This window comes from Zootoca vivipara, chromosome 2 (genome assembly GCF_963506605.1).
Source record: "Zootoca vivipara chromosome 2, rZooViv1.1, whole genome shotgun sequence".
Lineage (NCBI taxonomy): Eukaryota > Metazoa > Chordata > Lepidosauria > Squamata > Lacertidae > Zootoca > Zootoca vivipara.
The window spans coordinates 12,717,864-12,730,719 of NC_083277.1; the positions used below are offsets into that span (position 1 = coordinate 12,717,864).

Genomic DNA, 12,856 nt, shown 5'->3' on the forward strand with positions numbered 1-12,856 from the left:
GGGGTTTCCCGCCTTGTTTGGGCGGGCGGGCGCGTCCATATGCTTCAGCCAACCAGGGCTAACATATTTGGTGGAAGGCGGGTGCGGGGCAGGTGTAGTTTTGGGAAAGCAGTCTCATGGGCCAAATCAGGGACCTGTGCCAAGCCACATGTTCCCTCCACCCTTGTGCTAAATCTCTGGACACCTCCATGGTAGCAGCCAGGCTCTGGTACATGTCCCATTCTGCTGCCCCCCCCCCCCCCGTTGCTCCAAGGAAGGATTGCAAGCTTAAACGACCACTTGAGCATTTTGCTCCTCTTGCAGCTAGATAAACCACTGACCCTCTTGGGCTTGCCGATCAGAAGATCGGTGGTTTGTATCCCCATGACAGGGTGAGTGCCCATTGCTCTGTCCCAGCTCCTGCCAACCTAGCAGTTCGAAAGCATGCCAGTGCAAGTAGATAAATAGGTACCATTCCGGCGGGAAGGCAAACGGCGTTTCCATGCGCTCTGGTTTCCATCAGGGTGTTCCGTTGTGCCAGAAGCAGTTTAGTCATGCTGGCCACATCACCCCGAAAGCTGTCTGCGGACAAACGCTGGCTCCCTCGGCCTGGAAGCAAGATGAGCGCCGCAACCCCATAGTCGCCTTTGACTGGACTTAACCATCCAGGGGTCCTTTACGTTTTACCTTTACCCCCCCCCCCCCGTTACCGGGTATATGTGCGGCATCGGGAAATAAATCGATAGATTCAAACCAGAAAATGGCGAGAGAGAGCTGGCGAGTCCTTGTGGAGGAAACCCCAACGAGACCAGAGGTGTAGCAGGGCTTTGTTTCGGCAGCTCAGCCTCCGCGCCTAACAGGTGACAAAAGCAGGAGAAAGCTGGCATTTTAGGGGCTTTTTAGAGGGTGCTTCCCACCTAATGCCATTTTTGCTTATGTGCACGGGGGCCCAGGATGTACCATAACCCCCTGCGTAAGTGGGAGGGGGCACCTGTATACTTGTTGTCTTGAATTGAGAATACAGTCTATAGGAATTTAAGAACTGCTCGGAAAGGGGGAAGTGGCCAGGCACCGTTTGGTCTTGACACCGCTCCCTCTTCCGTTTCAGGCACTTGTGGACAACATGGGCTTATCGGCCAAAAATTCTCTTTCCTTCCAACGAGCACCTGGCCCCCCAGTCGAGGCTCTCCGAGGCAGCGCTACCAATTACCCCTTCTGGCCAGGTATGGGTCTCCTGTTTGTGCTACAGGGAATTGGCGCTACAGTCTTACGCCAGGGCTTGGAATAATGTTGGGACTCCAGCTCCCATCAGCCCCAGCCAGCATGGCCAGTGGGTCAGAGATGATGGGAGGAGAGTCCCCCCCCCCTCCGCATCATGATTTTTGCCAGCACTTGCTCTTGTGATTCCACGCAGGAGTCAGGAGAGAGCTGTGCCAGCAGACTTGACAAGGGACTGCAGGAATCGAGAGACGCATTGGCTGGTTTCACGGTTTTCCCCACATTGTGACTTTTGCATAGCACACACACACAATCATGATTTGCAGTACAGTGGTACCTCGACTTACGAAGGCGATCTGTTCCGTGGCGCTTTTCGGATGTCGAATCCTTCGTAAGTCGAAGCGTCCATTTTGCGCATGCGCAGACCCCGCGTGCGACGAAAACACTTCTGGGGTTGCGGACTTCATAAGTCGAAACCTTCGGAAGTCGAGGCATTCGGAAGTCGAGGTACCACTGTATATTGCTGCTTGAAAAATTATGTAACCACTATCACAATATGGACTTCAAACCAGTTTTTGGCGATATATCAATATATCGCCTAGCCCTACTGCAGAATTCTGAGTCTTCTGACTGTAGAATAATTGCCATGCATGCAACTTTGCTCTTAATTGTCCACAGTGCATTGTTTTAACTCAGTCTCTCTCTAGGTGGGATGGACGAACCCAGCCTTGAACAGATCAAGACTCAAGAAGACCAGGAAGAGGACATTGATTTTGAGAACGGTACTTGGCTCTGTTCTAGGCAATAGCCACGATGGTGCACCTTCTCTTAAGATCCCAGCCGGTTCTGGGTTGTGTTAATGCCATGTGTCCTCTGCAGCAGCCTTGGTGAGGCTTGAAGACGTTACCCTATTTATATAGGGTGGGAAGATAGGGAGAGAACATGGTGGGCTATGGGGTTGCCTCTTCTTGAAATCACAACCTTTGATAGCAAAAACCATCACCCTGGTAAGGCTAGAGTGGTGAAATAACAGGCACAGACTGCAAATTATGATGTGTTGAAGTCATTTTTTAAGCCCACTCTTCAGATGGAAAGGCCAGCAGCACAGTTGACACACGATCAATAAAAATAAGGACAACCCCTGCAGATTCTGGGGCCTCTCTCCTCTCTCAGGGCTCATTGGTGATACGTGGCCTGGGCCTCTGAGCAGGTGCAGGGAGCTGCCCTACCGTATCATCACTTTGGGACATTGTGGGAAACTGGCATCTGCAGCAAGGTATCCCACTGGGATGAGGAGGTTAAGCCCATCAGAGGATCCTCTGACTGGGGCCTCCTCATACCTCAACCTGCCCCCTGCTTTGAAGGCCACGGACCCTTCTCTTCCCTACTGTCTTCAAGCCCATGTCCCTTCCTGCTTTTTCTTTCTTCCCTCAGATTTGCTGACGGTCCCACCAGGCTGGAAGAAGGGGGTGGAGTTCGCCAGGCAAGGTAACCTCATTTCTGGTAGAGAGATGATTAGGACTGGTGGGGAGGCTGGATTGGGGGCTGGGAGACAGTGTGGTGTAGTGGTTAGAAGAAGGGCAGCTAGCATGGCGCTCTCTGGATGTTGTTGGACTCCCAGTTCCCATCAGCCCCATCTGGTATGGCCCAATGGTCAGAGATGATGATAACAACTGTCATCTAGCAGCTTCTGTAAGGCTAGCCTGGGGCAAGACCACCTCTCTCCATATGAACCTACCCTGACCCTGAGAACATCATCTGAGGCCCTTCTTTGTGTGCCTTCTCCACATGAGGTCTGGAGGTTGGCAACATGAGAAAAGGCCTTTTCTGTGGTGGCTCCCCGTTTGTGGAATGCTCTCCCCAGGGTGGCTCGCCTGGTGCCTTCATTATACACCTTTAGGCGCCAGGCGAAAACATTCCTTTTCAACCAGGTCTCTGGTTAAACATCCTGTATATACTTTTATACATGTTTGGGGAACTGGGTTATTGTTTTGTTTTGTTTTTATTACGTGTTTCATATTTTTAAACTGTGTCTTTATGCTGTGAACCACTCTGAGATCTTTGGATAAAGGGCAATATACAAATAAACATAAGAAATAAGAGCATTGAACCTTGGAGATCTGGGTTCAAATCCCCCATTTGCCATGGAGCTTGGCCCAGTCGCTGTCTCTGCCCTAACATGAGCTGAAAGACCATAGCAAGCCTTGTAGAGAGGTTTGCCCTCGCACGAAACACACATTTCCATGGCACATTTCCCACTGAGCTACGTAATTGCAAACTCTTCCTTGGATCACTGAGCCCAAAAGCTGCTCTCCCCACCCCTGAGCTCATGACACCAACACCTCCCACCCTCGGAGGGGATCTATCTTGCTTGTGTGTCTCACCCCCCCCCCACCTCAGAACTCAAGGCCTCCCCAGGGTTGCTGAACTTGACCCACCTACTGGGGGCCCTGGACACCTTTGAGCTGGGAGCCTCCAGTGACGAAGAAGAGAAGGAGAAGGCCGAGGAAGGGAGGAAGAGGACGAAGAAGGGGAAAGGGGCGAAGGGAGAGGAGGCGCCCCCGGCAGAACCGGTGCCGCTGCAGAGAGCAAACAGCCTGGAAGAACTGGTGCTTAAGGTAGGGCCACCTGCGTGCAGAGAGGGACGGAAGGATATTGGGGCGATGTTGGCAGGTGCCCAAGCGGGTGGCAGGTGGGTTTCTCTGTCTACAGAGGTGAGGGAAGACTGGCAGAAGAAGAAGAAGAGGAGTTTGGATTTGATATCCCGCTTTATCACTACCCTAAGGAGTCTCAAAGCAGCTAACATTCTCCTTTCCCTTCCTCCCCCACAACAAACACTCTGCGAGGTGGGTGGGGCTGGGAGATTTCAAAGAAGTCTGACTAGCCCACGGTCACCCAGCAGCAGGCTTCTGGCCTGGGAAAGAACTGTGAACGGCGCTGCCACCCAGGAGCTAAAGCTGCTCTAGCCAAATTCAGACAAAAGGAAGGACAAGGCTACCAGATACAGTGGCTCCGAATAGAACCAGCATTAGTACACAACCCTCCCTTTTTATTGGGCAGAAGCTCTGTTGGTGGGCGGAGGATTCCCTCTTCCCATCCTTGGCTTCCTTTACGCTGCCTGTCTCCTCTTTGCCTTCCTCTCAGGAGGTGACGCCCACCCCAAAATCAGCCCCACAGGCCGCCCCGGCCCCTGCTGCGGCTTCCGTGCCCCCCAAAGAGCAGTGGGCCATCCCAGTGGACGTCAGCTCTCCCGTGGACGACTTCTACAAGCGAATTCCTGATCCAGCTTTCAAGGTACGATGCCAGCTCAGAGGGCCAAGCGGGGAGAGGAGGGGTAGGGGCCAAGGACTGATGACTCTAAACTCCTGCCCCCTGTGTGACTTCCTCTCTCTCTCTCCCTACTCTGCCGTCTCAGTGGCCTTTTGAGCCAGACGTTTTCCAGAAGCAGGCGATTCTCCACTTGGAGAAGCACGACTCTGTGTTTGTCGCTGCCCACACCTCTGCCGGGAAGACTGTGGTGGCAGAATACGCCATTGCTCTGTCCCAGAAGCACATGACACGGTGAGAGTGCCTGTTATGAATAATAATAATAAATAAACATTTGTATCCCACTTTTCCTCCAAGAAGCTCGAGGAGCAGAAGTATGTAGTTCGCACAACAACCCTGTGAGGTAGGTCAGGCGGAGAGGTAGTGACTGGCCTGTGGTTGCTCAGCGAGCTCCATGGCAGAGTGGGGATTTGAACCCTGGTCCCCTGGGTCACAGTCTGACACTAACCAGTATGCCACACTAGCTATTATAGTGTTTAGCTGCCCTCCATGCCCAAATGAACACTGTTAATTTAAAATATTGAACCTGCTAGGGTTGAGCCTGTGGGGCCCTGGTCAGATAAGAACTAGGACAGGCATCCCCAAACTGCGGCCCTCCAGATGTTTTGGCCTCCAACTCCCATGATCCCTAGCTAACAGGACCAGTGGTCAGGCATGATGGGAATTGTAGTCCAAAACATCTGGAGGGCCGAAGTTTGGGGATGCCTGAACTAGGACGACGAAATATCCCTTTTTATTGACTCGCGTAGGGAGGGAAAGTAGTAAAACAAGACTCCTGTCCCAGGCAATTCCCTACGATTGCCTAGTAGGTGACATTAATCCTGGATGGAGGCAGTGTGAAGAAGATGCTTCTCCCTTCTGTCTAGGCCAGAGAGTCAACATACAACAGTCCTGATAGCCTGTCCGTTATTCTGAAGCATGTCTATCACATTCTTATCGCATAGGTCTTTACCAACCTGGTGCCTTTACGATAGCCACTCAGGGTGGCTGGGGCAACCCAGTCGGATGGGCATCATCCTCATCATAATTGTTGTTGTTGTTTTGGACAGCAACTCCCACATCGCAAGTAGAGAGGAGAGTGCCATCATGCTCAGGTCATTCTTTCAGGCTTTCTCACCTGGGTGGCTGCTGTGTGAACAGGATGCTGGACCAGATGGGCCTTTGGCCTCACCCAACAGGGGCTCTTCATATGGATCTTGTCAGCCCTGACTCTGGGGAAGATGGAAGTTGTAGTAGTACTAGAAGTCCGGAGGCTGGCGAAAGCTGTGTGGTATCTGTATTGTATCAGTTACTTGACCTGCAATGCCTTAGATCAGGGGTAGCCAACTCCCAAGAGACTGTGATCTACTCACAGAGTTAAAAACTGGCAGTGATCTACCCCCCCCCCTTTTGTAGTTCAGGTCAAAGTTGTTGAACTTTTTTTAGGAAGGAGGAAAACCGATTTTTGGGGGGGGATTCAGGTCAAAGTTGTTGAGTTTTTTCAGGGAGGAGGTAAAATGTTGAGTTTTTTTTAGGGGAGCCACAGTAGTTCAGCTTCTTTGGGGGGAGCCAATGATCTACCAGTGATCTACTGCAGATATCCAATGATCTACCGGTAGATCACGATCTACCTGTTGGACATGCCTGCCTTAGATCAGTGGTTCCCAGTTGGTGGTCCATTGACCCCTGATGGTCCGTGTAACCCACCCAGGGGTCCATGGCACCATTCACATAACAAAAACTACCCTAGAGACATCAACATTGTCCATAGCTTGGCTTTTGAAAAACAGGGGGTCTGTAGTGCTTAGTTAATTGGGAACCGCTTCTTTAAATGATTTGGAACTGGGTTGTTTTTGAGAACCACCTTCTCTCATACCTGCAAAGTGGCCGATGAGGATGATAGGTTATTAATTGCCTTTTTAAACCACTGCCCAATCTGATTTGCACTTAATATAATTAAAAGCAGTTAAGAATGCAAAAATAATAAACACATTTACAACAGGGCTTCAACCCTAACAAGTGGGCGTTCATGCTAAAGACCTATTTATCCAGCTGGCAGAACAAAAACATCTTCAATCGTTCCAGAAAGTGCAGATAGCGGTCTCCTGTCCCATCTAGAGAGGGACGCGATTCCACAGAACAGGGGCACTACTCTAAAAGCCCCTGCTCCAAGTTACTGTGGAGCAAGCACCCGAAATCTTTGGAATCTGCAAGAGGAACTCTGCTGCAGACCTCAGCAATTTGCTGGGTATATCAAGGATAACACAGTCTCTCAAGTAACCTGGTCCTGAGCTGTATAGGAACCTGTATAGGGATCTAAATTGGTTCAATTGGGTATGCCGGTGTCTCCTCCTTTTGAACTTCTAAAGCTCTTCATTTTTTCCCCTGGCTCCTTCTGCAGCACCATCTACACTTCCCCAATCAAAGCTCTTTCCAACCAGAAGTTTCGGGATTTCAAGAACACCTTTGGGGACGTGGGGTTGTTGACGGGGGACGTTCAGCTCCATCCGGATGCCTCGTGCCTCATCATGACGACGGAGATCCTTCGGTGAGGATTTGAGATATAAATAGGGAGGGGTTTGCAAATGTGCCCCAAAATGCTGGCCATCCTTGGTTCAAAAAGAGCTCTTGGAAAAGACAAATGTCACCCTTTAGACCCATCCTATGATTACCATTGGGGACGCGGGTGGCGCTGTGGTCTAAACCACAGAGCCTAGGGCTTGCGGATCAGAAGGTCAGCGGTTTGAATCCCCGCGACGGGGTGAGCTCCTGTTGCTCGGTCCCAGCTCCTGCCAACCTAGCAGTTCAAAAGCACGTCAAAGTGCAAGTAGATAAATAGGTATCACTACAGCGGGAAGGTAAACAGTGTTTCCGTGCACTGGTCTGGTTCGCCAGAAGCGGCTTAGTCATGCTGGCCACATGTACGCCGGCTCCCTCGGCCAGTAAAGCGAGATGAGCACCGCAACCCCAGAGTCATCCATGACTGGACCTAACGGTCAGGGGTCCCTTTACCTTTACCTTTATGATTACCATTATAATTAAATATCAATCATTTTCTATCTTTTTCTAATGGTTCCCAAAATCTGGTCTGTGGAACGGGTGGTCGTCCATCAGGGATGCTTGAGTTGAGATTCCTGCATTGCAGGGGGTTGGACTAGATGACCCTCGGGGTCCCTTGCAATGCTACCATTCTATGATTCTATGGTCCAGCCAGCCCTTGTTCCGCTGTTGGTCAGGGTAAAGAGTCCTGGTCTTGCAATAACCCTTTCTCTTTCCAAAAACCCCAGGTCCATGCTCTATAATGGTTCAGATGTCCTCAGGGACTTGGAGTGGGTGATCTTTGACGAGGTGCATTACATCAACGACTCAGAGGTGAGGAAATGCACACACCAAGGGGAGCAGGGCTTGGAACATCAGGATTGTCTGCACAAGCCGGCAGCAGCTGTCCCAGGTTTCAGACAGGATTGAACCTGGGACCTGCTACCAGGGACTGCATTCTGCTACTCTCCCCATCCTCAGCCTTCCTAGAACCCTAGGGAGCTGCCTTGTTCTTCATCAGAACATTGCTCCTTCTAGCTCATTATTGTCTGCGTAGACTGGAAGTGGCTTTTCAGGGTTTTTGATGTGGCTTCTTCTAGCCCTGCTTGGGCCCTTTTGCATACAAAAGTATGTGGCCCGCTGCTCAGCTACACGACCCTTCTCCCTGATGCACTACTCTTCCATTTGCGGGGAGTTTTTTGACGTGGTGGTGGGGATGGGTTCAGCCTCCCACTTGTGCTCTGAACTGGTACAGTTCAGAATAGAGATGGCGAAGGCCTTTACGAAACCTGGAAAAACGTGGGGGGAAAGAGAGAGAGAGATCTGAGTTGTTGTACTCAGGTTCTTCTGGCGGCCATCGCATGGGCATTTGGTCGGCTGCTGTGAGAGCAGGATGCCGGACCGGATAGGCCATGATCCTGACAGAGCAGAGGTCTTCTTAATTTCTTCCGTTCCCTTGCAGCGTGGGGTTGTCTGGGAAGAGGTCCTCATCATGCTACCAGACCACGTGAACATAATTTTGCTGAGTGCCACTGTCCCCAACACCCTGGAGTTTGCTGACTGGATAGGGTAAGAAGTGGTGCAGTCGGGAATGAAAATCGCCGTGCTGTGATTCCTGCATTGCAGGGGGTTGGACTAGATGGCCCTTGGGGGTCCCTTCCAACTCTGCAGTTCTACGGTTCTAGGAAGAGGGAGGGGTGAAGGATGGATGGGACTGGGCTGGGGAAGGGAATAAGGCAGCATAGTGCTTTAATGGAATGCGAAAACCCGAATAAACTGCCGATTAAAGAATAGTAAGTGCTACAGCCGATGTCACATTTGGTTGGACGCAGAGGATTGGTGGGAGGGACCAGCTGGGGAACCCCTAGAGGAAGAAGGCTCAGAGCTTGGGCAGTGGTGGTGGGACAACAACAATTGGCAGAAGGCGAGGAGGGCAAGGCCGAGAGGATGGTTGGAAGCTGAAGAGGTAACAGGGCTTGGTGTGAGCTAGGAGAGTTTGTGGCATAGAGAAGTCCAGAATCGAGGACAGAAGCTGAAGCGGGAGAGGAGGGGGCCAAGAGGCAGAGATGAGGGGCAGGCTGCTGACCAGGCACAGGTGTCTCCCCTTTCTACTACAACAAGCTCCCCTCCCCACTGGTCTCCCAGGACCAGAAGAGGCATGAAAAGGGCGGAGGAGAGGTTGGCGACATGCAGTCTCAGATTGCTTGGGGTGAACCCTGGGAGGAGGAGACATAGGCAGCTGTGGGGAGGCAGGGCCCATCAATCTCAGCAACTGCTTCATAGGGGCAAGACCTACCAAAGGTGATAATGCTGTGCTTATTAGGCCTGACATCTAGCCGCAGCAGCAGCAGCAGCCACCCAGGAACTTTTCATAGGCCCCACCCCCTCAGCTGGTCCCACCCTTGACAGGCGCTGCTCCACACCCTCCTTAAGTTATGGTTACCAGATTTTTTTCAATGAATCGGGACAATTTTTTATTTTTTTTGAAGCTGAGTAGCAACAGGGAGTCAGTAGTGGGGATGGTGATGCAAAAGACCCTGGGCCCAAGCACACATACATATTGTCTAAAGGTGCAAAGCCCTTCTTTCGCACCCTGTGAAACATAAATGCACAGAGTTTTTAAAAAACTGGGCAACGGCCACCCGCCTGTGACTCCCCCATTCCGTCAAAACAAAGGGGGCAGGGGGCAGGAGATCTGTACTGCCAGAAGTCCATGGTTCCCCTTTGGTAGTGGCGGCGGCGGCGGCAGCAGCAGTCAGCAGTCTGGAGCCAGCCTGGTAGCGCAGTTGGCTCTGGTTGGCTTCAGGAGCTTCTCACTGCCCGCTGCCGTGGTGCCCGCTATATTTCCTCTCCGGAAGTCCCCATATGATGTGTTGCACACAAGGCACATCATATGGGGACTTCCAGCGAGGAAAAATGGCGGGCATCGCAGCAGCGAGCAGCTCCTGAACCCAGCCAGAGCAAACTGCGCTACCAGGCTGGCTCTGGGCTGCTGAGGCTGCCGCTGCCACATTTCCCGGGGGCAGATTTGCAAATCTGGGGACTGTCCCTGGGAACTGGAGACGTGTGGTAACCTTACCTTAAGTGCTTCTGGCTGGCTGGGATGTGGCCTTAAACTCTGCCAATGCCTCTTGCTTGCCTGGATGGAAGACAGAGAGGGGTGTCTGTGAGCACATCTAGAAGCCAGCTGGTTGTAGAGATGCAGAATTTGCATTTGTTGCCCCGCCCACTTTGGCTCCTGGCCCCGCCCACCCCCGGCTTGCCTGCCTCCCCTTGGAAGGTGGCCCAGAAGGGATGAAGAAGGGCTCCTCCCCCTTGCAGAACCATCACTTCTATCGTGCCATTTGGCTGCATGCGTAGGGCAGCATCTGCTGTGTAGAGGTGTGCCTTGGGTGAGCTGGGGGAAGCGGGAGAGTCCGCAAGCAGGAAGCCTGCAACCCATCCATGCTGGGCATCCTTCTCTCTTTGCAGGAGGATCAAGAGGAAGAAAATCTACGTGATCAGCACCCTGAAGCGTCCCGTCCCGCTGGAGCATTACCTGTACACAGGCAACAGCCAGAAAACGCAGAGTGAGCTCTTTCTGCTGGTTGACGCCCGCGGCACGTTCCTGACCAAGGGGTGAGGGCCAGGGCTCTGGCAGAGCGTCTCAGCGGCTGGTGGGGAGCCCAATGGTAGCCCCCAAAATGTAATAAGCCCAATAATTGCACTTTAATGGTACCCCAGATCTTGTCTCCACTTAGTCCATCTAAATGGCAAGGGTGTGGCCTTGTAAAACATTTAGGGCAGGAGGAGGGAGCCGGTGTGGCCGACAGTTGAGGATGATGGGAGTTGTAGTCCAGGAAGGTCGGGAGGGCATGGCATTGGCTACCGCTGGCATAAGGTTGGCTTGTTAACCATGCCTTAGGTTTACTCCAACCCCATTGGGAAGCTGAAGTTTCTGGACAAGGCCAGCCCAAGACACTCACTTCCTGCCTGAGACATGCCAAAAATGGCACCCCATCCCCTTTCCCCCTTTCTCTCTTTTTTTTTTTTACTGATAGTCTGTGGAATAATGTCTTATTCACTCTTTGCTTACGTACGTTAAGTGAGAAATATAAATAATAATAATGATGATGATGAATGCTGCTGGATCAAACAGATAGTCCAGCCTCCTGCTCTCGTACCAGCCAACCAGATCCCTATGGGTATTTCGCAAGCAGGACCTGAACACAACAGCCGCTCTCCCTGCTTGTGAGTCCCTGCAACCGCCTCTGATCCTGGAGGTGATATATACCCATCATGATAGTAGCCCTTAGTAGCCTCGGCTGCTCTCCATCAATTTGTCCAAAAGCCCTTAACTTGGTGTGCTTTATGAACGGACCCTTCCTTTTGCTGGCCTGAACCCTCCGTGGGACCGGCCCTGCCAGTAGGCCGAGTGAAGCAGTTGCCTCAGGTGGCAGGTGCTCGGGGATGGTTGGGGGAATGGTGGCAAGGCATTGAAAGGGCAGAGCTGGTACCCTGTTTCTCATATTTTAAGGCATCCCCATAAAATAAGCCATAGCAGGATTTTTAAGCATTCAAGGAATATAAGCCATACCCCGAAAATAAGACATAGTGATAGGAGCAGCAGCAATGCCGGCCGCGGCAGGAGGAGGAGGAAAAAAATAAGACATCCCTTGAAAATAAGCCATAGTGTGTTTTTTTGAGGAAAAAATAAATATAAGACATGTCTTATAATATGAGAAACACGGTATGTGCCACTCACAGCCTGCCCCAAGCGAACTTGCTCCCCATGGACGTGGTGGGGTGGGGGGTGCTGTCCTGTTTCCAGTACTGAAGTAGGATTCAGCTGCCGGTTTAGCTATGGAACTGGGAGCAGCGGCCATCTTGTCCTTTGCCTCAGGCAGCAAAAGAAGTTGACCGTCCAATGCTCAGCTCCACTAGATGACTTGGAGTATTTCTGAGAGAGAAAAACCTCTGTCCCCCTTTTCCCCCCACCATGTGTAACTTTATACGCCTTGGTTGTGTTTCCTCTCGCCCCTTTCTCCCTGTCCAAACGAATCTTCCAGGTATTACGATGCTGTGGATGCTAAGAAGGAGCGGGCCAGCAAGCACTCCCAGACCTTCGGGGCCAAGCAGCCCATGCACCCGGGGGCTGGGGCGGGCCAGGTATGCTGGGCCAGGATCATCGCGGACCTGGGAGGGAGGGAGTTTGATGCTGCCGCCCCCCCGGCATCAATAAATACATAAAATGACCCAGTGCTACTGTGTGTTGTAACGGGAAGGGCAATGGAGAATGGGCTCATTAGGACCTAATATTGCCACTTCCCCTTTGGCGTAGCTTTTTCTTTTTTTAAAAAAAAGCTTTATTTATTTCTTATAAACTTTATTTATTTCTTATAAACCTTAATACAACAACATTAAAAAAGACCAAAAAAACACCAAAATCCTAACACAAAAACATTCCAAAAAAGGTGGAATTGCAAAACAGTAAAGAAAGAAAAGAAAAAAGGAATAGATGAAAAGAAATATATCTATTATTACAATAACCATCATTTCTAAAAATGGATTCTAAATTGTGCACAATTAAGCAAAATTTCATATCTATACTTGTTCTTAAAAAATTAAAAAGGGGAAAAAAGAAATAATAAAAAAAGACTTCCACTGTCCACGCAACATTTCTCTTGTCGCTAATTTACCGATCTGTATTCCTTATCTACTTCTAACCTTCTTAAATAATTTAAATTTATCTCCTCCTCCCCTCTTTTAGAACTTCACAGGCGTGGCTTTTTTTAAAAAAAAGAGTGGGGGCACCTTTCGGCGCATGAGATCCCAC

General features: G+C 51.0%; 1 protein-coding gene across 3 annotated transcripts in view; it reads left to right on the plus strand.

Moving 5' to 3' along the window:
• The window catches only part of SKIC2 (SKI2 subunit of superkiller complex), a 41,356-nt gene that overhangs the window by 4,257 nt on the left and 24,243 nt on the right, over positions 1 to 12,856 (plus strand). For all 3 annotated transcript variants that reach the window (XM_035107139.2, XM_035107141.2, XM_035107140.2), the window contains 11 exons: positions 1,088 to 1,202; positions 1,905 to 1,979; positions 2,632 to 2,685; positions 3,598 to 3,815; positions 4,342 to 4,491; positions 4,613 to 4,758; positions 6,905 to 7,051; positions 7,791 to 7,875; positions 8,504 to 8,610; positions 10,513 to 10,659; positions 12,090 to 12,189. In XM_035107139.2, the coding sequence (XP_034963030.2) occupies positions 1,088 to 1,202; positions 1,905 to 1,979; positions 2,632 to 2,685; positions 3,598 to 3,815; positions 4,342 to 4,491; positions 4,613 to 4,758; positions 6,905 to 7,051; positions 7,791 to 7,875; positions 8,504 to 8,610; positions 10,513 to 10,659; positions 12,090 to 12,189 (1,344 nt within the window). The remainder of the gene's footprint in view (positions 1 to 1,087; positions 1,203 to 1,904; positions 1,980 to 2,631; positions 2,686 to 3,597; positions 3,816 to 4,341; positions 4,492 to 4,612; positions 4,759 to 6,904; positions 7,052 to 7,790; positions 7,876 to 8,503; positions 8,611 to 10,512; positions 10,660 to 12,089; positions 12,190 to 12,856) is intronic.